The sequence below is a fragment of the Columba livia genome, chromosome 1, assembly GCF_036013475.1.
Source record: "Columba livia isolate bColLiv1 breed racing homer chromosome 1, bColLiv1.pat.W.v2, whole genome shotgun sequence".
NCBI classification, from domain to species: domain Eukaryota; kingdom Metazoa; phylum Chordata; class Aves; order Columbiformes; family Columbidae; genus Columba; species Columba livia.
The window spans coordinates 8,463,447-8,489,056 of record NC_088602.1 but is presented as its reverse complement, the minus strand read 5'-3'; the positions used below and the strand labels follow the sequence as shown (position 1 = coordinate 8,489,056).

Genomic DNA, 25,610 nt, shown 5'->3' with positions numbered 1-25,610 from the left:
AAGGTGTCCCCAAAACTCTCCGTTCCCTAAGCGAAACATTTTTTCTGAGTTCTTGGAGGTAGTAAAAAGCTTGATACAAGTTTCTGCACTTAGCACAGGGAGGCCCCCAAGTGCCATCGTGTTGTCAAAACCAAACCACACACATCAGATGGCACATTCAGCATCACTGCCCTGGAAAGATGCAGCTGTGCACTATCTCCCGGGACATGTCCCCTGTCACACTCTTCTTCTCTCAACCTTGTGCTGGTGCTAGAAGCTGTGCTCATGGACATCACGCTGAGCCATGAAATAGGTCTCTCAAACACAGTTTTTATTCCTTTTTTCTGGTTTAATTTTCTGGTATATCAGTTCTCTGAGCTCCACACACAATCACACCAAGCAGCACAAGGAAGCAAAGTGCAGGGCCAGAACCCCACTCCTCTGGCAGCCACTCTTAAGTGGCACACAGCCGCGTTTCTCTTTCACAAAGCTGTCAGAATCACATATTTCACAAAATAGACCCTACAGAATGAAGAAAAGTAAAACCAGAGCTTAGCTTCTACATTTTCAATAAATATTTAATGTGCTCAGCTATCAGGCGAGTGATGACTGCAACATAAAAACTTGGACAAACCAGCAAACGGATAAATAGCAAGTTTCTGTGATCATGAATGCAACAAATACTAGTTCAATATGGAGGAGGTGTTTATCAGAATTAAAAAGAAAAAGAAATGTAAACAAGGAGTTTTAAGAGCCTCTGTTAACTGCCTTTATATCTGAGTCCAGCATAGCTGCTCTAAGACAGTAACTGGAAGCCTGTGACGCTGCTCCATTCTGCTCTCATTTGAAATGCATGATGAAAATCATTTGTCTGATGTTCTGTTTGACCAATTATATGAGCAATCTCAGCTGCTGAAGTAACCTGCTTCTCCTTGTACAAATACTTAATCAGAAAGGTAAAACTTCATTAAAAGTACAATATATCTAAATGAAAACCAGATGCTATTTTGTTAAATTGGATTTTGTACTGCATTCATAACTGGCTCCTGTGACTTAAAAGCAAGCTTATACCAGAACTGGAATTTACAAAAAGGATCATTTTGTTTGTTTTTCTGATGTTCCATTTAGATATTACAGAACCTCTATTTTGAATACATAAAGAAGTCCTTTTTGATCCCTGTATTTCTAACTCTCAAAACAATGGGAGTTTTTCAAAATTAGGTGACCATTGAGCCGATTCATCTGATTAACTGCGGTTATGTATTAAAAAAATACTTATACCAAAAGGTAAATGAATACATGTTATTTAATTTATAAACTCTATTGTAACAATGTATGGCTTATTTCAAAGAAAACACAGTTCTTAAAAGCAAAGTAATTTAATCCATAAATCTTTTTTGGACTTTTTGGCTTTATTTTTGTTATCTTTTATCCAAACTCCACATGCAGACATGAGGAAACAGAGCACTAAATTGGCAAATTCTGTAAATCCTGTCATTGCTATAACCAGAAACTCCCTTCAGTTTTTTTTGTGTGTGTGTTTTTTTTAATAGGGAACTCTGACATTTTTACAGTTTATCCAAATAGCCCAGAACAGTAGAGACAGCCATTTGCAAAACAGAAATAGATTTTCAGGTTGTGTCTTCAAGTTGTGTCAAAATAGCTGAGACAAATCCTGTGTCAATCTTAGACATTGCTCAGCATCCAGCTATAGACTGTCATGCACCATTCCTCATTTATTTTGTTTTGATTAGACAAAAACCATCTTGTTGAGATTCTATAAAGCTTTTGCATCTTTGAATGCCCAATTGAAATGTAGTGAAACATAAGACAGAAAGCACAACTAGGGTAGCAAGTCTTATTCCTTAGGCAAGCCATAAGGCAAACTGTTTTTGTTGATCTTTCGAGGTCCCTTCCAATCCCTAACATTCTGTGATTCTGTGTTGTTGTTTTTTCAATTCCCTTTAGTCCAGGGAGTGTTCAGTCTATCAGTCCTGCTGACATGCCACAAAAAAGTTCCAGCAGCCTACAACCTCATGAGTCAGTGTAAGAGACGTGAATACTAAAATCCTCTTGTGTGCCATGTACCACCATAGTAATAGAGAACGAGATCAAAGACTTTCCTGTGTTGTAAATTCCTGTGATGGTAAAGAGCTTGTTAAGTGAAAATTCCAGGATATTCATAGAGGTGGGTTACATGGCAGAATATATATATATATATATATATATATATGTATTTTTATTTCTTTATTTCTTTATTTTTTAAAGGGAGATTAATCCTTTTGGCCTCTGCCAGTCTGACGCTAGGGAAATGCCATTCTGTTCTCAAATATGATGAACAGTTTATCCACAGGTGTATACTCACGCCAAGTATTAGATAAATTTCTCAATAGCAGGACTATCAGAGCAGTTGTGCAGTTGTGGCCAATTACCAATGTTACAAGAAAACCCCTTCCAAATTCTACTATTCCCTTCCCATGCCCTCTTAAATCCCTCCTGAAAATCCCAGAAGCCAAATTATATGTCAAGAGGAGAAAATGTTCTTGGCTTCTTGAGGCATCTAGGAGGAAAAGCTTTGAAACATGGGATTAATTAAATGCAAATCTAAATATGGTGCAACAAATCATGCAAATTAAGCATTAACATATTTATGACTCAACAATCAGCAGGAGCCAAAATTTGTGTAGATAAACTATAAATCACTGCAACATTGGTTAGTACAGTACATAGCATGTATTCATCCTTTTCAGTATTTATAGGAAAATATATAGAATATCTCGCACACATAGCCTTTAATGAACTGTGTAACTATGGCTATTTCTCAATTGTCTTTGGTGCCACTTAAAATTATGTGTTATCAAAAATATTAATACTGATGAAAGACCTGATACATTAATAGAAAGAGACAAAATATCATACAAGAAAAGAAAATGTTATCCAGTATTCTTTTGCTCCCAATGGTCATTGCAAAGCAATGTCATGTTATCAATCCAAGCAGATGTGGTTGAATGCCCCCCTGAAACACCATGGAAAATCTGTAATGAATGACACATTCCCAGGTTCCTGAATAACAGAGCACAAAAACCCATAACTAGTGCTGGGGTTTTCTTTCTTTTTTTTTTTTTTCTTTTTTCCTTACCACTTTGAAAAAAAATATAAATAAATAAATTAAAAAGTTTATGTTATAGAGAAAGTCCCAATGTGTCTCAGCATGTTTAGTTTCTGATCTTTTCATGACACACCATGTCCATCTTTCAAACCCGAATCATATGAACAGTCTTTAAGGAAAACGTATTCGCCAACAAATATCATGCAATGTTTCATGTTACTTCTGATTGGGAACATTCCCTACACCACTAACATGGGACTCAAAGGCCACCACCGCCAATTTTGACCTCCTTTTTGTGCCAAACATAACCTAAATGCTATGAATTCAGTATTAACAATTCTTTTCCTGCTTTTGGTAGAAGAAATAGGTTAAACATGAATGTAAAAGCATCAAGTTTTCTAAGCATCTGCCCTGGGAGAGTGTCAGATATGAATGTTACCCAGAATGCTGGACTTCTCAAAGTCCTCTGTCAGTCAGTGGGACTGGGTACAGGAATTGGTAGAACAATACTACTCATCTTGCAAAAGAACACGCTAAAAGCTTTTGTATTTCTGTTCTGAAACATTGTCAGCAGTCTGTGCAGCTGTCACTTAAAGGATGTACAAATGAGTTTACTTCTGCGAATGCAGAACAATGATCCATGCAAAGTAAGATGCTGAATCAAGACATAACTTTGTAAAACTTAGGAGTTATAGCCTAAATCCACTGATAAGAACATACCAGCCTGAGAATGTGGTATGTACTGCTTTCTCCATTAAAAATTACCCAGGAACTCATCTCTATTTTATCGTTCTGAACAGTATCAGAGTTACATCAAATATTTAACTCTTGACTTGTGACATCTAGCTCTCAATAGCCTTGAAGATTAAAATAAAAGTTAAAAACCAAATAAACAGCATTATTTGGCTTTCCTTTAACTGCTATTTTACTGGCACCTGAACACAGTAAATTAGAGTGAAAAGATCTCCCTTAGCTAACTAAAGTAGCTCAATATACCCTCATTGACACAAGAGTAGCTGGTTACATGTAGGAATCTGTGAACCTGAATGGAGTTATCTGAGCTTTCTAAAACAAAACCAATGACAAACCATTTCTTTATACAGTTAGGAGAGATGATGTCTCTTGAAATAGACCTCCTGCTCCGTTCCGTAGCAGAAAGCGTCTGAGAAAGCTCTCACCTCATTTCGCCACTCAAAGAGCTCTCAAAAAATGTACTGAAATTTCTGCATTAGCACCAAAGGCCTTCAATGTCTAAAGACCACTCTCAGCTCGTACTTCAGAATTCGGCTGCTCGCTGTCTTTTTCAAGTCATGCCACATCTGTAAACTGGGGTTTAGCTCACAAGCCTCTCCACTGGGTAACAAAACAGCTCAGTGGTGGTATTTATCTTAAAATACATTGACAGTAAAAAAATCTCTTCTGGTATTGTTGGAAAAAAAATAACCAACCAAAAAAGTCATCAAAGCTGACAACAACATGGAACTGTTCAAAATATATGTGAAAATCTACACTTCTGTGTAAGTTTTTGGAACAAAACACATGTATGCATTTTTGCAGATGACGCATCCAGGAAGCTGAGACTAGGTGCTTTTCCCTGGGAATATTTTGAAACAGAAGGGTTAAAAATTTAATAGCATATAAAGCTAGCTGAATTGAAGTGTCTTCTGAACTGGGAAACAGCCAAAGATGGGAATTCACTTCCTCCTCTTCTTTGCTGTTTAACAATATTGAGATCTAGGAATCTGAAAACATGCAGTTACATATTTGAAAAGTGTTTAGAAGTAAAATTTATACCTTGGACTTCTTAAAACAAGCACAACAGCTCAGTGTCTGCAATTATCTCTTCAACCTGTAATCAGGGCAGCACAGATCCCTATTCTTCCATCCCTTCTGCACAAATAATAGCTGTTCATTGCACACCTTCAGCTACACGTGTCACCATACATTTCTAATCTGTTTAATCAGTAGATGACATGTGACAGCAGTCTATATACGCAAAAAGTGAAAGTACGTCCAATGTTACAGACTACATCCAATGTTAGGATGACCCACAGAAAGGTTCAGATCACCGCCTTGGCTCCATTTCACATCCCCTCCCCTCATCTTGCTCAGAGATCTCACAGTTAGCACAACACTAGAGCCTTAGATATTAAATCTCCTAATGAATTACACAAGTTGTGTGACTCCAGGATGCCAACAATGACTGAGCTAGCCAGTGCACAGCAGAGAAACAGAAATATTTCCAGGCAAGAGGGACCTATGAAATTTGCCTACTAACTTACTTTCTTAAAGGAAGCAGAACTGTAAATGACTTTGTCCAAAAGGGAAGTAAAAAACACATTAGGTCTTGAAATAAAATTTTTCTAAACTTAATTTCAACTCACTTTCAAAATTAAGAAGGTGTTAGTTTGCAATTCCAAATGAATTCCTGGTTGGATAAATTGAGAGCATTTTTCTACCCACAGCTCAACATGAAACTACAAGTAAACGCAAACATGCAAACTAGTAAAGTAGAATTTCTAAAACAGTTAAAATATCAATAATACTAGAAAGCTAATATTTGCTCTGACGTAACTAAAGAAGGAGGAACTGGTAAACAAAATAAAGCCCTGTCCTCAGCAATAAAAATCAATACTTTTAGCAGGATCAGGATAATAAACTGTACATTAGTAACAGCTATGTAGTACACATTCCAGGAATTAAGGACCCATGCATTAGATTTGGTACTGTAGTACTAATCAAGGAGCAGTTTTTCCAACGTGATATGTGTCTTTCATAGAATCATAGAATGGTTTGGGTTGGAAGGGACCTTAAAGCTCATCCAGTGCCACCCCTGCCGTGAGCAGAGACATCTTCACCCAGACCAGGTTGCTCAGAGCCCCGTCCAACCTGGCCTTGAACACTTCCAGGGATGGGGCATCCACAGCTTCTCTGGGCAGCCTATTCCAGTGTCTCACCACCCTCATGGGGAAGAATATCTTCCTTAAATCTGATCTAAATCTCCCCTTGTCCTGTTGCTACGTGCCCTTTCCTACTCTTGAAGAAGGTAGTCTCTCCCAAAAATGTCAAGCAGAAGAAAAATATGCTTGGAACTTTATAGAAAAAACCTCCACCTTTGAAGCTGTCACTGGCTTATTTATTATCTCATTCACACATAAGATGGAAATTTCAAATAAATTTTCCTTTTTTTTTTAGGCCAGCAAATATAACTATTTCAGTACTGCTCTTTATTTTGACAAGAAAGACAGCAGTTTTCTCAGCCAATATAGCCCTCTTAAAACATCACTGACTTCAACTTGTATCCCCAAAGTAAGGGCAATTATTAAGGGCAGCTTTATTATATTTTCCCATATTGCATGTATGTAATATAAGTGATAAAATCATTGTCTAAATGTACATACATACAAGAGCATACACACACACATAGAATCTTTCCTTTCTTCCCATAGCTTGCACAAAGCTTTCTTTGCACAGAGAAAAAAAGACAGATTATTATTTGAAACAAAATACATCACAAGTCTATGACATAAAAACCACCAAGTATTTGCCAAAGTAAGTATATCAGTCCATCTGTAGTCAAAGAACATCAGTTTGATTGGTGGTAAATTGATTCATTATAGGTTAAACCCAAGAAAGGAACTTTCCTAAACAGAAAAAGGTAGTTGGTATTAAGAAAGTGAAGAAAGTTTACAGTGCAGAGTGCAAAATTGTAAAAAGTACATACACACACTGAACAAATTGGCATTATCTGAACACAAGCGGATGTGATTACGAAGGCATTGAAAATACTAAAGGACCTTTACTATGCATCTATAACTTAGATACTGAAGTAGTCTTAGAAGTGGCCTTTAATAATTTTTTTTTAAATTACTCAATTTTCTCTTTATAAATTTTATACCTTTGAAAACCAAAGAACTCTCTCTCTTACAGTATTTTTTTTCTTCAAGTTCTTTCCAAACAAAAATTATTCAGAGCCAAAAATAATGTTTGGAGCTTTTTATAATTAAAATTAGAACAAAGTCTAGTTCTATGTTTTATATATTAACATTGGCTTTATTCAGGCATAAATAATCATATGTTCTCTGTATATGAAAGAAAATGTATAGCATATACTATAGTCACATGCAACATTTTGGTCACCCCAAAATATATCAGAAAGCTCAGTTTTTCCATGTGATAATAGATTTGAAGCAAAAATGAAGCTTTTTATATATAGCAATCACATTCAGTCAACAGAAAATCACTTTTTTTAGGCCATAAGACTAGATAAAGTGCAGCTACGCTATCTGACAATCCTTTGCCTTATTGCTTTTCTGTTCAGTGAAAATATATTAAAACCATTTCCATCAAAGAATTGATTTAATCTCTAGAGAGGGTGCACATGTTCAATGTGGGCTAAGGCTAGTTAAACTCTAGTGTATGCTATTTCAGTAAGTACACATATATCTCAAAAACCTATTTCAACATTAAATTCTGCTTTTTTTTTTGGTGTGGAATTATGGCAAAAGGATTTGATGTTGACATAATATAGAGCTTTTGAATGAGTCTAATGTTTTCTAAGGGATAAATTAAAACATGCATTAGTGGAAGAAGTGTTAATGCTTTTTAATATTAAGCATCATATGAGTGTCACTGTGATTTCTGTTTCACAGAGCTGGCTTATCTGGTATGTATTTCTCGGTCTAATTGCTTACAGGTATCTGTAAACATCCTAGACCTCAGGTGTTTTGTATTTTAAAATACACTACCATGCCATTAAATAAAAATCTATAGATTTGTGAAAGCCAAGCAGCTATTTTTTGTTTATTAAAGATTTCAGTTACATTTGGAGTTCAAAAGAGGAAAAACAACTCACACTTTCTCTTATTAATAAATCCACCCCCCCTCCACTGTTCTCTATTTAAAATATCCTTATTAACTTTGCACAATATTTGAAAACAAACTATTTACACAAACAGGCAAAATCTATTACACAGGGGGATAAACACTGCATTTCTTTGCACAAGACAACGGAATACAAAGTCTGTAGAAACTGGAGATAAAAAATCAAAACATTTTAGCAAGAAAACCCTCCCAAGAGGATCCCACAGGTTTCCACAAGACACAGAGAACTGATACTCAAACAGACATTACCAACCCACAGCTCACCCTTGCACACAATTTTTTTCAGAAGGCACCTCTAAACATAAATCAAGACACAGCACAAAAAGTTGCAGACATCACCAAACCTCACTTTCTTTCCCTGGAGCATCCTCTAAGTCACCTGAGTGAAGAACGGGCTCACCTGTGCTGGGGGGGACCAGCCGTGGGCACAGGCACACTCTGACCACCGCTCCCCGGGGTTGCTCTGGGGCTTGGCCGGGGATTGCTGGGGGCTCTTCCGCACCGTGTCCCACAAAGGGACAAACTTGCTCCTGCTCTGGCTGGCACCCCCAGGTCCCCAAGAGGGAAGCGCCTGAGAGCCATACTGGAGCCCTGGAGGATGCTGGTGCCAAGGACAGGTGCAATGGGCATCCCTCGCTGCGGGAGGCACCTTCCTGCCGGCATCCGACCCCTTGGACTCCCTGCCGCAGCTGTGCTGCTTGGGAAGGTGTGCGTGCATGGCACACCCAGGGCTCCCTTTGGCCAGTTTGCATGGAAATGCTTCTCCTGGCGGTGGTGAGGTCCTTCTGCGGGGCCTCTCCAGCCCCCTTGGCAGCAGTCAGCGGCAGGGCATGGCGGGAGCGGGCGCAGCAGGAGCTGCTGGCCAGCAGCTCGCTGTCAATACCGGGCTCCACTCGCGCGGCGACTTGACAGCATCCCCGCTGCAGGCAGAAGCAATCAATGCTCTGCGTGGCTGGGACGTGAGCCTGCATCCCCTTCTGGATGACAAACCACGGGAGAAAAAGGAAAAACAAAAATAAAACAAACCAAACAAACCCCCAGACCAAATGAAAAAAACCCTCTTGCAATTTTCAGGAAGATTAAGTCTTTTTCTAGCTGACCCTGACACAACTTGCAGGCACCCTGCTGAAGCAGATTTACATGTACGAGCTTTACAGGCAAAGTGCTTTCTTGTGGAAATAGCATCTAGACAAAGTACTGAAAAAGATACCCTTTTGCCAATGATCAAACCAGACATGGGAGTGTTTGTTTTGTTTTGTTTTTTCCCTGCGTGCTTGAAAAGACCCTGTCAATAAAATTGCATCAGAAGATGCAAATGACAAGTTCAGGAAGAATGTTATCTGTCCTAAATGCTAAACTGTACTGTAGACTTTGGTATGTACTAATGTACATAAACATAATGTAAAAAGAGCAAGAGGCTGAATTTAAAAATAAAGCCACTTAGAAAAGATCTATGCAACAAATGAACAAATCTTCAGAAGTTTGTATATAGAATATATATATATAATATGTATTTGTGCCTAAGGTCTTCAAGATTATGATTGATGTATCATTTTCTCCTCTTCTTTTACTCTTCACAAATTCCTTAGTGAATGTCAACAACCTTCTCTTCAGAGTTTTCTCTTGCATTTTTCTTATTAATACAATGCATTTCCTTATTTTATTTTTTTTTTTGCAGTCTTTATTTCCAAGTATTTTCTTTTCCTTCTTCTCATAGAAGTGACAGGGGTGCAAAATACATGAAATCTGGCCTGAGCCTTTCAAGCATCTAAAGAGATTCAGGGATATAATCCAGTCTCAGGTGACTGAGGTTTTAGCCCCTTTAGGCTCGGTGGATCTTGGAACCCCATGTATCTACATTTTGTTATAGTTGCCTTTTTTTTTTAACCTAAGCCAGTCTAAGGTACATTTAATCATAGAAAATACACAATTAATTTTAAAAAATGCAGGATGATGTAACTTATGTCTGTTATGTCCCCTTATGTCCCCTTATGTCTATTGGTGTTCCACTAGGACTTAAGTACACAAAAATTAAACAGAATTAATGTGATATGCATAGTTTCACCATCTAAAAACTAAAGCAAATTTACATTTAAATATTTCAAAGACAAAGAGACAACTATGACTGTCTGCAAATAAACTTTCAAATGAGATAAATGAATTTTTACAAATGCTTTTTTTGCAAAAAGACTTGATTTAATTTTTAGCTCCTCCTAATTACTAACCTAAAATTCCTCAAAGCTTAGACCTTGCTAAAATACATAACAATGCAACCTAGCAGTAATTCTTAATAAAAAATTATGGCCCTAAGAGCGGAGAAAATATTTTGACAACATTGTAATTCAAATTGTCGGATATGAAACTAACATCACTTTTAACTGTATTTTAATTCAGATTCCATTTCATAATCATAGACCTACATTAGCAGTGTCCATCAGCTTAAGACCATCACCTTTTTTGTCACATAGCAAGCTACCCAGTACGCTCCAGAATATACTGATGATGCAGCTTTCTCAAATGCCAGTCAGAATCTAAAAAAACCCAAACAGTTTAAATATGTCTTTCAGAGCTATTTTGAGAAATCTGTCTAATTGAAGAAGTTCACATATAAATTTTAAAAGGGCCACCCAAAAAAGATATTAAAAAAATAAGCAGAGCAAGCAACAGCTACAACTTCTTTAGAGAGTGGGAAGAAATTACACATTCTGTGACTAGACGCATCTCTACACTAATAATATTGGGTGAAGTCACCTGTACCAGAACACTAAAATGTCTATCATAAACCCCCATAGTCTTATATTTTAAAGCAGTAGGTGACCTTTTAGCAACCTTACTACACCCCAACCAGAACAATCAGAACTGCAAAGGCATCCTCTTGACTGTAAATGTATTAATCCCCTGTTAAAACACTATATTTGGAATGGTCTCTTATCAGAATGTGGAAAAAGATTTTTTCAAATGGATTTGACACCACTGAACTTACCCTGAATCTACCTGGCAGTTCTAGGCTATTTCACACTTAGAAAATCCCTTTTAATAAATTATTAACTCTCCATATATTTTAAAAAAGTTTCTCACTGTTTATGTTACACAAAAACACTTGAAAATGGGATGTATATGTACAACTAATTGCTAGACAACATGGAAAGATGAACTCAAAAGATAATGCAATTTCATCAGCCGTAATTGAACCATTGCATTAGACAGGATGGCACACGCTTCTGGATGAACTTGGACTAACACATGGCTCAAATCCACATGCCCAACTATCATCCTAATTTGATAATAACTGGTGCACAAAGCAAAACTGAATATTGTGCAGTACACTGTGTGAACTGTGTTTGACCTGATACTGTTGTGGAAAAATCTCACTAATTTTCTTTTTTAAATTTTAAGTAGGCATGACAAAACGGAGCACATAGATTTAGCTGATATTCTACCAGCACAAAGAACTGTAACTGGATTACAGTAATGTTGGACATACACCAAAAATAAACACTGAGAATAGTTTGCTTCGGGCAAAAATGTGCATATGGGAAACAAAAAGTGCATATGGGAAACAAAAATTACTAATAGAGTTCTGAAAGGGAAGCTAGAAGCATGAGTGAAGATGATTTAGATGTAGTAACAGATTTTTCCCTCCAACCAAGAATGCAATGTTATGCAACTATAAAAAATACAGAATGAAAGAAGATTAATAAACGGGGCATGGATCAGCTTATTTAGTGGTCCTGAAATTTCTACAAATATTTTCTAGAAAAAAATATAATGAGAACAACTATGAATATGATTGCAAGGCTACTGAAATAAGTCAAATGCAACGTCTTTGCAACCACTTTTTTCATTTGTTTGTTTGGTGGAAAGCAATTATGCTTGTATAGAAATAATAGTCTTAGTGGTGACATAGGCTAGAAGGAATGGTTGTGATTAGTCCAAGATTAGGCCAGGAGCCAAGTGATCTGGCACAAGTCATTGCTGTCACAGGGTACCTCAGAAATCTTGGGCAAGTTGTTGGATTTCAGTGACTATCCCATATGTAAAATGAAAAAACACACTTCATTTAATGAAAACAGAACATATGGAATTGGGAAGGACACATCTGAAATAAAACAGCTCAGCTTCTATTTCTGGTCTGCCTGCTCCTCCCATCCTCCAGGTGTGCAATACAAGATAGAGATATAGGCTGACAGCAACAAAAATAAAACAATAAAAGATGAAAAATGTGATAAAACATGGTTATTTAGTTATTTCATCATTAAGGAAGTTTCATTGGAAATATGTCAATCATCTTTAAGACTATTTACTTTAAAAGTAGCACAATCCCCATATCCTTTAAATAGAAGGAAGAATCTCAAGCTTTGCATTTTTATGTAAAAATATCAGTAAGAGTTGCAGACACAAACATATCCATTCTCAGTGTTAGCTGCATGTCTTAGGGTTAACATAAGGACAATAATTTAGAAATCAAGATACAATGAAAAAGAAAAATGACAAGGGGTTGGAAGGGAACTGTATCAACAGAAGAAAACAACACTCAGCTGGGAATATTAAGTCAAAGTCAATCATGTCAAAGCTGGTGGAGAACAGAGCAGCAGATTTACCAATTTCATATCCAAGTAAAACGAAGAATCATAAAATTGCAGTAGAAAGACTGAAATACAAGAGCATTTCCATGTCAATACAGAAATATCCCTTACAAGACCTGCTATTTTCAGGTAGAGGTGTCTGATAGTTTATGGAGTTCTCTCCTCTAGAGAATTTTGTGCACTTTATTTTAGTGCTTTGGTTCACCCTAAACTAGATTCACACAAAGCCATTAAGCAAAATAACTTAAAAAGGTACTGCAAAAAGATCTGTTTAGAAAAGATAGATTAAATGCACAGGGCAGATAGGACAGGAAAGGTTGTTGCAACCATCATTTTCACTATGTGGAAAATATTTACCGACACCTCTTTTCCACATGCTGTTTGAGGACAGAGAGGGCCGGGTTCAGGACTTTCCCAAAACACTTAAATATAACCTTAAACTTCCACCCACTACCATAGGAAACAAAAGTCCTTTGCTTGAGTATCTTTTGCCAGGCAGTTTGTGACAAGCACTTCTGAGTCCAAGATCTTTAACCTCTTTAATAACTCTTCAGTTTAAAGGGTCTAATGCAAGCACTTTGGCAAATTCAAGACAGCTTTTTTAAGATTGGATTCTGTGTTTACAGATTTTTAGGAATTGCACTTCAGAACTTCAGTATCAGCCTAATACTCCAACACTGTTTTTCACATAATAAAAAAGGATATAAAGAAATGTTAATGGGTAATAGTTACTTAAAATCCATATGCCCAATTTCAGCTGCATGAAGATTTACAGTACCTTAAGCTATTGTTATTAAATTAGAATAAAACAGCTTTACTATGGTTGATATTTGATTTTACAAGGGAAAGTCAACAACTTTGGGTCTCCATTCAAGTAGTAACCTAAGTAGTAGAAGTATACCATAAACACACAGGAGATATCCATAGAATAAATTAATGAGGATTTTTATTACAGAGTCACATTGTGTAAAGATAGATGAACTGCATGCACTGCATAAAGAGAGAGGACAATATAAACAAGCTAGAATTTTTGCAGGAGTCTATTTTTTATTCTAATGTTGGCAATCCACTCAGGAAATAAAGAATGCCAATTAGCCAACTCAAGCAAGTTCTTTTTAAGTACAATGCCTATTAGAGCATCCTCTTTCCAACAGATTGCTTCTCATTGAATTTATTTTGAAAGAATTTCAGTCAAGTTTATTAAGAGATAATAAAAAATATTTATTCCCTATGAAGATATTTGTGTTTTGTTCATAATACACATCTTTGAAGAGTTTGGCACAGTTCTGGCACTGTCTTATTAAGGGGCAGTTGTAATATTTCACCGCAGATTAATGGAAAGCAGAGACGTGATCACATAGCACAGCCAAAAAAAAAAGACAAGGTTTATAGCATATATTACTGAGAATCCAAGTTACTAAGCTCCTTCAGCCTTTGGAAAGGAATCACTTGTTTTAAGTGGAGAACATAACTTCCACAACAACAGCAAAGCCATTTGACTGGAACTCAACTGATAGAATATTAAAAGAATAATGAAAATCAGTGATGTTTGTCCACCTATCCAAATCGATCCATACCTGGCCAACCCTGAGATTCAATTTCAGTCAAAAACAGCATCTAAAAAGATTTCCCAAACAGAAATATCCTAGTATGTTTTCATAAAGGAATCACATACATGTCCTGTCCATGTGCTGTGTATTAATACAACAACGATGGAACATGAATCAAAAAAAGACATTACGGAAGCAAGATGAATCCTTGATGGCTTTTTATTGAAAAGAACTTTGTCCATAAACAGAGTCCCTCCAGACATAAGAGGTTTGTATATATTGTGGATATTTTTTTCCTAATATCTGTCTTAATTACTTCAAAGAGAAAAATCAATCTATTGGCATTTCTTGGAGCACCTATAACATTACACCATATCTGCACCAAATGACCTCAAGGGCCTGGACCAATTGCTCTTTGCTTTGGTACAGCTAGAAGTTATTGAGCTCAATGCAGGAATGGAGGGCAAAATTCTGGAGTCTGTGTTGTACAGTAGGTCAAACCAGATAATCAAAATAGTCTTGCTAGCACTGTACGTGTGCTAGCTAATGGCTAAGATAAAAAGCAATTTCTTTGTATGAGTGGATGTAAAGACAGCCTGCTATTCATAGCTACTTTAGGATTCTACTGTGTGTTAGGAAGAGAAGGCAAAATTAAATGTGCTTCCCAGAACGACACTTAGGAGAAAGATCTGCAGGATACAGCAGGTGAAGGGACGAGCCATGTCCCTCAGCCATCTGCAGCTGTGTTTGTTAAATCAAGAGGAAACATGGTGAGACAGGAGAACACTTCTCTTCCTTTTATTTTTGAGGATTACTTTTATTCTTATAAAAACATCCAAGAAAGTAAATCCTCAGTAACAAAAGACATGAGTTCTTTTGGAACCACTTGCTATCTTAGGAAAATAACCTGATCTATAACCGGATCACACAGAAAGCACATTAGCCTGGGAAGGAAATAGAGATGTCATATACTGTCAAGTAGCAAATTACATTTAGATAATTCAAACAAGTCTGGTCTGTTTCTCCTTTTGGTAGAAATCTCTGACATTTTGCTTTTGTAATGTGCAATGGTAAGCAGGATTAGAAGAATAAAGGCCAGAAGAAATTAGTAGCTTGAAACTAAAGCCACAACAAACTTTTGATTTCATAGAACTGCAGTCTACAATCCTAAAGGAGATATCAGAGCACATCAAAGAATGGTTGAGGAGTCATATACTGAAAAGTAGGTAATGAAGTCTATTGCAAGGTTTTCATTTTGCTGTGCATCATTTATTGAAGCAAAGTCTAACTTTTAGCTAGAAAAGCAGCTCTTCAGTCAAATAGTTCACACACTGAGAATCATTTGGCTGAGTTACTTTCCACTTCCATCTCGTTGTTTTCAACAATTTATTTCTGTTCTCTCATTTTACTTTAAATCATTACTTATCCCTCTCAGTAAGAATTAATTTCAAATGAAAAGATCAGTATAGCTCCCGTGGTTTGTTACTTTGTTTTTCCAGTTTGTTAATTAGTCCTTCATAAGTCAGGTCTTCCATTCTACAATAATCTTACTATTTTCTTTAAAATGTATGCAGTCTAAAGTGGATCACACCTTGGCAACTTTATGTGACCGATAGCTGTTAGAGACAGATTAGTGATGAGAACCATATTCAAAACAAAACAAGAAACAAACAAACCCCCACAACTACGACAACAAGCAAGCAAACAACCAACAATAACAACAAAATGAACAGCCCCTGGAATATTGATAAAACAAGTTTATAAAAACAGTCTGCATACTTGGGGATCTCTTGCAAGAGAGTTCCTGGAAAATTGTATTAATTACCTTAATTTCCTGGAGTGTGTGTACAAATAGAGATACTGATAGCATAATGCATAGAAAACACAGTCTTAAACCAACACATGCACAAGATGCACCATTTCAAAACAAATTGAGTTTGTTAGCTTAATAAATTAAGCCAACATGTAAACCAAGACTCTTTGTTCTCAAAAAGATACTTTCTATTCTGAAGGATTTCATGTAAATGTTCACAGAAAACAAACAGACAAAGAAATTAAAACAACAGCAACAACAAAAGACAAAAACTTGCTGAATAATTTTTTTTTCCTTCAGAAATATGGTCACAAATATTTCAAAATTCAATATTTTTAATTCCTCTTTGAGGACCCCAAATACCTTTTCCATTCTAACTTCCCTTTATTAAGTCGCACTTTAACATATTTCAATGTTACTTGAATTCCATAAACAGAACAAATACTTGTCTCAAAGAAAACCCAAAGAAAGATATGGAAATAAATATGGTAAACAATTAAATATAGCTGAAAAGGAATGTTCCTCTAAAATGCATTGCTCACTCATGGAACTCAGTGTCTGTAGATAAAACAAAAGCTCAATTTGCAGTCTTGGTACTAACTATGGTTACAGATCTTTTATAATGTATATATAATTACAGTTCAGGACACAAAAATAAGTAAATAAATAAATATTAACTCGGTAGTCCCAGGAAAAATAAACAGTGCTATTGGCAGATAACTCTGGAAGAGTAGTCTCCACTTTTCCTGGATTTCTGTCTCTCTGCCGTCAAGCACAGAACATTTGTCTTTATTAAACGGCAAATCTGAAATTATGTAAAGAAAACTTCACACAAATGTGAAAGTATATTTTTAACTAGTTCAGAGCAAAACATGATTGCACGTTCATCTACCATTTCAATCAAACATAATTTTGTTCTCTCATGACTAACGACTGATTAGTGAATTGCTTTTATGCCAAAATAGCTTTTTCTAAATATGTGCTTAAATAGATATGATTGCAAAAATTACAACAGGAAAAAGGAGCATATATCAACAACAGTGATCCAGATTTCTTTCAGCCCATGTATATACTGACTTGTGAATGTAATATGGAATTTTTTACTGAAGTTGTCGTTGGTGAGAAAAGGGAAATTATTACTTGAAATCTCTAATATTTAGTGCTTCTCAGAAACAGTGAATCTGAGCAGATAGCACTATTTGCAAAGATACTTTCCCAGCTCTGTCTTCTTTGTTATTTATATTCTCTAGAAAGGACCTAATGGAGTTCAGCTGAAGTTAAAATTGGAGATGGACATGAAGAGTAACAAGAAAGGTTTCTATAGGCATACCAGCAACACAAGGAAGATGAAGAAAATTGTGGGGACACAGTGACAAAGACATGGAAAAGCTGTTGTTGTGAAGTGACTGCTTTCTCAATATTTATAGGCAATGTCTGCTCTCCAGCCTTCCTGGTCCTTATAATGAGTAGCAAAGTCCAGGGGTGGAAGTGCAACCTACAAGACAGGAATATGAAGCTAGAGACCACTTAAATAAATTGGATGCACACGAGTCTATGGAACTGGATGGGATTCATCCCAAAGTGCTTAGGAAGCTTGCCAACATTGTAGAGAGATGTTTCTCATCTTCAAAAGTCTGTAGTGTCAAAAGTCTTGATAACTGAAAAAGGCAAACATCACATCCATGTTCAAGAAGGGCCAGAGGATGATCTGGGGAACTACAGAATGGTATTCCTAATGTCAGTCCATCAGAAGTTTATAGAGAAAAAAAAAAAATCACAGTTCAGAAATTGGAGAGAGTTATTGATCTACTGGTAGGCATGGTTGTCATCCATGGGAATCCTGACCAAGTGGAGAAATACACTGACAGAAACTTCTTGAAGTTGAAGGAGTAATTCCATGCAACAGAACTGGTTGGGGACTGACTGGCTGGAAGCAGCCTTGCAGAGAAGGACCTTGGGGTCCTGATGGACAAGTTGAGTAGGAGTCAGCAGTGTGCCATTACAGCAATGAAGGTAAATCATATAATGATCTGCATTGGTAGAAGTGTAGAAAGGACATCAAGGAAAGTGGTTCTTCACTTCCACTGAGTATTATGAAAGCACATCTGAAATACTGTATCTGTTTTGGGCTAACAAGTAAAAGAAAGATGAACAAACTGAAGTGAATACAGTTGAAAGTCATCAGGATGGTCAGGGGGCTGGAGAACATGATGTATACGGACAGGATAAGAAAGCTTTTTTCAGGTCAAGAAAGGGGCTTAAGAGACAAATCTAGCTGACCCTCATCTTAAATGGATAGTTACAGAGAAGCCAGAGCCAGACTCTTCGGAGCCGTGCAGCAAAAGGCAAGGGCCAATTAACACAGGCTGCAGCAAAGGAAATGTGATCAGATACCAGGAAAAAAAAATTACCATGAATGTGATCAAGCACAGGAACAGGTTGTCCAGAATAATAAAAACCACTAAACACAAGTGTTAAATGCCTCCTTTACTCAGCAAATGTCCCCTAGCGTAGAGCACATCTTTTGATGTTTGACTGGTCAGTCAGTCTTTGGTGTCTCTGCTTTAGACACTCACCTAGTGTAAACCACATAAGAAAGTTACCTTAATGTAAATGTATCTAATTGTTTGATAGAAGTGACAATCATTTCAGATTTCCAAAGTTGGCAAGAGTCAACTCAGCCTTGTTTACCTCATTCTTTCCTCCCAACTATTTTATTTAAATACTGATTGTAGATCTTGGCAGGTGAAGACAAAATATTTTAGTCTGGAAAATCCATTCTGTGGAACTGCCAACAACTGAAGGAATGTGAGAAAACTGAATAAACTATTAAAAAAAATCTAAAATAAATCAGTCTCATATTAATTATCCAGGGCATTCACATGGCAAAAGAGGGCACTGGTTTGCATTAAGTACTAACACTCCATTCTCTTTTAGAAAACAATATATTTTTCATGAACATCATTTGACAACTGTTAGTAGATTGCCAGGGGATTAGATTTTTTGAACTTCACAAAATATTTGTTTCACAGAGTGAAAGGTGTATGAAAGTTCAATTGCATATCTTTTGGCTTCTAAATCCTTTGCTCTTTGTGGAGTGGTTTGCAAGACAATTTACCTATGAACAGCAAACTGAAGACAGCAGTGTCGGGGCTATGAGGGCACTAGGAGACTTGACTGCCCCTTCCAACCTTCTCCGGGTACTCCGCACACCTTGAGGCCACAGCCCAGGACCCCATTTCAGCCCAGTCTGAGGTTACCAGTCTCCAAGTCCACCACAGCTCTACTCTGCATAGACATGAACCTTGCTGAGCTTGGACCACCCATTGGACATCTCAGCCTGGCCTTGGCCCAGTCCCATCCCCATGGAGATGCCTGGTGCCCAGGGCAGTCCTTGTTGCCCTGGTCAGGACAGTGACACCAGGCTTGGCCATGTAGCCCTGACCTGGGAGAGTCCCTGCAGCTCCTGTCCTCCAGCGAGCTGTGGGTCTACACAATGTCCTGACAAGCTGTTGTATTATTACAGACTTTTTTGTGCGTGTCCATGTTCACAGCCCACAAATTGAAGGAATTGGGGAATTAAATGCACAAATACAGTCCCTGGAGAACCTGGTCCCGTATGTTCTGTGGTATTTGAGGATATGCATACACACGTTTTTGTTACAAATTTTGCTTGTGCAACAAGTTGAAAGTAACCAGTGCAGATTTAGAAAATAGCTGGAGATTTTTGTCTCGTCACAGACAAATAATTTACAAAATTTTTACAGGCAAAAAATCTTTTATGTCTAGCTGGAATTTCGGCAGCAAAATTCAAAAGCCAATTATCTACATAAAGCCATGCAAATAACTTCTGTATTGAATGTCTTCTATGACCTTCACTCATCTTCATTATTTTTTTCCCTTCTAAGACATTTGATATTCATTTTTCTCTGGACAGAGGCTTTTGTAAAGATCTGTAAGCAGTGTTTTGCCCATATATCTGTATTTGCCATCCAAAAAGCAATCTGCCCACCCAGTTAAAACAGAGGTTCATACCAAATCAATATTAGAAGTTAATATTTTGCTTTTACTGAAATAAGCAACATTCTACTTCAACTAACACAAAACACACACCGTGACTCAGATTGTATTTAAACTAAGGAAAACAAAATAAAAGCTATATTTACAAAACTACTGGAAGTATGACTTAAGTTTCCACAGTAGGGCACCATGAGAGACTCATCCAAGACAAGGTTGCCATGGAGTCTAACAGAGAGTCTTGAACTTAGTCTAGATGGGACTCAACAGGTTTATCTTGACCTAAAAATCAAGTCTTTGCACTCTTCAGAGTATCTCAGTTCTGGAAACTGCTGAGTTGACTAGCAAAAACAGATGATCCCACCTAACACCAATGAGACCCTCTGTGTGAGGATGCCTATTTCCAATGATCTCACTGTTATTAGAAAAAGCCTGACAGTGCAGAGTGTCTTGCCTGAGCTCATCTCATGATAAGTTGATTTTTACCTAGTTTAGCAGTGAAAGCAATTGCCTAGCAATCAGGTACTTATTGACTGAATTTGATCTAGCTTCGTTTTGGCTAATAACAAGTGGTTATCCAGTATGGATTTAATTGTCTGTGATTAAAACACATTATGGCATGGATAAGAGCAGATATAGGATGACACCAGAGCTCCCAGTCTATGAGTGCAAATTCTCAAAAAAAAACCACAACCAAACAAAAAGGTCCTGGTCACTTTTAAACCAAATGTGAATACATTTCACATTGATTGTCCCCATTCCGAAACACACACCTGCCAGAATCTGACTCCTGTCCCAATCACTTTGCTAAAAGGTAGACTGAAAGTTGTTTCATGTTCTTTCTTTCTCTAAGCATCAAAACACAGACAAATAAATACTGCAGCATACATTTAGGTTTCGACAGAAATAATAGAACAAAAAAATCCCCGGTAATCATTATGTTGATACTTCTTTATAATTTTTTTTTTTTTTAATGCCAACACAAAACATCTCAAACCTACTTTATTACTTTAGGTAAAACATACAACATTAATTTAATTCGTACTTCACCAGCAAACTGAAGTGACCAGCCTGACTCTTCCTCACTCTAGATATGTTTTCCTATTTTGCTCATGTCAGCAACCCAAGGACAGTGCATACACTTCTATGTACTCTCAGTTCACAGAACCACTGAATAGTTGAGATGGGAAGGAACAAGTGTTAAGCTGAGGGGAAGGATCAACTTCCCTCACCCTGCTGGAAATGCTCTGCCTGGTGCAGCCCAGGAGACTGTTGGCCTCCTTTCCTGCTAGGGCTGGTTCATGATCAACCTGGTGCTCACCAAGACCACCAGCTCCTCCTCTGCAAAGCTGCTTCCCAGCTAATACATGAAAGACATTCACCTCCCATTTAATTACCTGAATAACTTTGTGGCAGACCTCTGCTATCAGTGAGGTTCTAGAATGAAATGAAGAAAGCCAACATAGGACTCTGCTGAGTGATTAGGGTCTTCACCTTTTGAAGACAGGAACTGCATGCCAGTGTAGCTTAAAACAAAATATTATTTTATAAATCTCATTTGTAATGTTCAAATTTCCTTGCTTTGGTTATCATACATCTGGCAAACTGTGAAGAAATGAACCCACAAGTCTGGAGCACTGGGAAATGGGACATATATGAATGTAAGCCAGCAGTGTGCCCAGGTGGCCAAAAGGCCCAACAGCATCCTGATTTGTATTGGCAATAGTGTGGCCAGCAGGAACAGGGCAGTGACCATCCCCCTGTACTGGGCACTGATGAAGCTCCACCTTGAATCCTGTGTTCAGTTTTGGGACCTTCACTACAAGAAAGACCTTGAGGTGTTGGAGAAGGAGCTGGTGAAGGGTCTGGAGCACAAATGTGACGGGAGTGGCTGAGGGACCCAGGGATGCTCAGCCAGGAGGAAAGGAGGCTGAGGGGAGACATTCTCGCTGTCTACAGCTACCTGAAAGGAGGGTGTTGGTCTGTTCTCCTGAGTGACAAGTGTTATGACAAGAGGAAATTGCCTCAAGTTGCACCAGGGGAGGTGAAGATTTGGGTTGAATATTAGGAAAAATTTCTTCATGGAAAGGGTTGTTAGGCATTGGAACAGGCTGCCCAGGGCAGTGGTGGAGTCACCATCCCTGGGGGAGTTTAAAAGACCTGTAGATGGGGTTCTTAGGGACATGGTTTAGAGACGGACTTGATGGTGTTAGATTAATGGTTGGATGCAATGATTTTAAAGGTCTTTTCCAACCAAAATAATTCTATTATTCTATATCAGGATGCATGGAAGGATTTTCATAGCAAGACCTTAACAGCAGGATTTGTTCATCAAAAAAAAAAAAAAAAAGTTAGGAAAAGAACATTATTTCACTTGTGGCCTAAAGGACTCAACATAAACCAGTGAGCTCAAACACAACAAAGAGAAGAGTGAATAGCACATGGATTTTGCCCATGATTGTGATATTTTAATGGAACTTGCTGTAAGAAAAGTGCACAACATAGCCAACGCTTCCACTGTAGCAACTATTTTCAGTTACATTCTTAAGTTGTCAATTCACCTGTACAATGGAAAAATATCAATGCATTTGTAAGGCAACATCTCAGACACAATTTAGTTTCAATCATGAAAAGTAAATAATTTAATCTCATTTTGAAGTCTACAAGCTTGGTGGGATATTAAAACCCACTTAACCAATTTACAATAATCAAACTCATTCAATGAGGAAAGGTCCCTATTTGCTTGGGCTTGTAAATGTAACCCTATTTCACAAATGGCTGAATGACACTGTGACCAGAACAAAGCTGGGCTGGGCACTGCACAGTGCTCTGAATTGCACCTTAGCACATATGGACTGCACTGGGTACAACTAATGATATAATACAGAGGAATTAAAGGCCTGTCTCCTTTCCCATGTGCAAATAAATACCACATTTAAACAGTCATAAGCAGTTCAGAATCTGGGCCTTAGTATCTCCATCTTCATTACAGTCACATTTCTGCTTCTAGAGCCAGATCTCATCAGATTCTAAATCATTCTGATTACGGTAATTTCCATATTTCACAAGACCTTTTGCAATTCTGTAGTTATTGATGTTAACTACAAAAAGAATAATTCTCAATTTCTCCAGTAATGAACCACTGAGTTATCCCACGGTATTCTCTCTCCAGACCCTGAGGGTGACTTTGAAAAGAATGTTAGTTATCTCTAATGGAGATATGTAAACAGATGTTATATTTGCCATCTGATTAAGCTTTTCAGAATGATCATTAAAGTCACTTACCCATATGGAACATCATATGTACCTACTGTTTAACTGGGCAAAGCACATTCCTCAGTCTGAAGAAAATATACAATCTGTGATAGCTAAGGAAAGACTAGGAATCTAAAGTTTATTTTCTCTATTCTCCTCTGAAAATAAATTAGGATTATCTGAATGAAACTGTTTTCAAGACCTCCATCTCATCTGCAGCAGAACAGAGAGTGTGTGACGATAATCAAGAAGATCTTACAGTTAAAAGAACTAAATCATCCCCTTGACTACTGGCTTTGACCCCCTCTTCTGCCAAAGTGTTTCTATGTTCAGCTCGGGAAGCCATTTAAAATGACATTATCACATGTGGTCATTGCATATGCCTAATTTTCTCACTATTCAATTTGAAAGCATTGGGTCTAATTTGCAGCAAGTAAAGAAAAAAAAAAAAGAAGCAGCAGCTGATGTCAACATTAATTTTCTTATATACTTCGTGTGCTTTATGAGGCTGAGCAACTCCTGAATTATCAAGCGTGGATAAATCAAGCATACAAGATTAATGCAAAGGCAGTTGAGGTTTTAGGTTTTTGTTTGCTTGCTTGTTTGTTTGTTGTGATTTCTCAATGCTTTAGTTTGCCCTAGAATTTGTTATCCAAATGATCATGTTTCCTCTCTCCCATACTCATTCCAAGCTTCACTCTTCTGACCCTTTCTTTCCCAGCATCCATCGAGAAAGGTGGATTCATATAACCACTAAGGCCCAGTCTGTAGGCTACTTAGACTAAAAATGTAGCTGTGTTAACACAGTGCTGCTTCAAAGCCAATACAGTCTAGGTCTCAGTTTGACTTATTATTCTAGGGCATAAAAATCAAAGACTCCGTGCTTTCAGTTCCAGCGCACGAACACATCCAAGGATGGTGCAGTTGTTACAGCAGAAAGCTGATTTCATCTTGGAGTTAATCATGTCTAATTCCTGTGAAAAAAAGTACCCATATATGTTGGTTAGCAAGAGGATCAGTGAGACCTTCAGCATGTGCAAGAAAAATTAGCTCTTTGAAGACTTAATTATTATCTCTAGCAAATAGCCTGTGTGAACTCTGGATTGTAACTCAGCCAAATTTGTTTGCATTTTCCGAAGGACTACACTTAACAAAAGCCATCTGGCTCTTCTAGATGCACTGGAATATCAGGAATACAGAAAAGAATTCCAAGCTTAGTTAGCTCTTTTTGAAAATAAATAGTATCTTTTCGCTCCCTAATATCAGTCTGTAAATTACTAAATCATTCTGTCTAAAACTCTGAAAACACAGAAACAAATGATTAGATTAATTACACTGAGACACAGAAACAGAGCACAGAAAATCTTAGCTTAACACGTAAACTTTTACAAAGTTACAAGCTGAAAAGTGATTGTATAGATAGACTCAAGCTAATGTACCCGCAGTAGTTGTTGTCAGTTCTACACACCGCACTCAGATGTGATAACTATGGCAGAATAATTATAATGACTTTCTCCAGGGAAACAACTTTGTTTTGTAACAAATCTCTAATCTACCCTAATCAATCTTTTTTCTTGACATACACTTATAACAAATAAAATATATAATCTGGATTTTATAGCATCAGTAATATAAAAATAAATGTTGACTTTTTTTCTAAATCCACTTGATTTGGATTCGCAGAGAACATGCTGCAGCGGGCACAGGTTCCTTTGTCCTCCTTGCAGTTGCTCGTGCAGGTTTTGTTCTCCTCCAGCTCCACCTTTCCCTCCTTCACTCTCCACATCAACTCATTTCAGTCTCCATTCCTGAAATTTCTGATTACATTCCCATTCCCCTAGCTCAGACACCCCGACACTCACATCTTACTACGTTTCCGCTATTATAACTGTTTCTGTGATAAGAGAAAAAGCATTTCCCAAGCCTTCCTATTGCTCACATTTAGATATAACAGATGCTAAGAAATACATTTTCATACCTTCACCAAGAGATTGTCTAGTCAAAACTAAGTTAGCACTTCTATTACAAGATGCTTCAGCATCCGGCTGGGGGTTAATAAACATATTAAAAGGAAGATATAGTAGCCAAGACACTTTTAAACACAGCTTGGATGGTGCTGTAAAGGGGAAACCAGCCACCAGTCATCAGTGGATATACACTGGATCCAGCAAATTCATGTTAATTAATTTTAGTACTTCATTAAAGAAACTAGGATTCACAGTTTACTAGGCCTTGGATTTTACTTCCTATCCTTGTTCTGTGGCAGTCCAGAGTCTAAGTATCTTAATGACTGTATGCAACCAATTAGCACAGAATTTCATTTATTGTACTCATGTTGATATTAAAAGTAATGAGATAAAGTGCATAATAATAAAAGCTGCAAATAAATAAACATGGATTAGATGTAAAACACATTG

The 25,610-nt window shown here is 37.3% G+C and overlaps 1 protein-coding gene across 31 annotated transcripts in view; it reads right to left on the bottom strand.

Moving 5' to 3' along the window:
- DLG2 (discs large MAGUK scaffold protein 2) overlaps positions 1-25,610 on the bottom strand; it is a 1,055,145-nt gene that overhangs the window by 447,808 nt on the left and 581,727 nt on the right. For 5 of the 31 annotated variants that reach the window (XM_065049770.1, XM_005510738.4, XM_065049778.1 and 2 more), the window contains exon 1: positions 8,373-8,705. The exons of 25 other annotated variants lie outside the window; for them this stretch is intronic. In XM_065049770.1, the coding sequence (XP_064905842.1) occupies positions 8,373-8,690 (318 nt within the window). In that variant the 5' untranslated portion in view covers positions 8,691-8,705. Of the gene's footprint in view, positions 1-8,372; positions 8,778-25,610 lie in introns of those variants that run through there. One more of the 31 variants, XM_065049789.1, reaches the window with a different exon arrangement.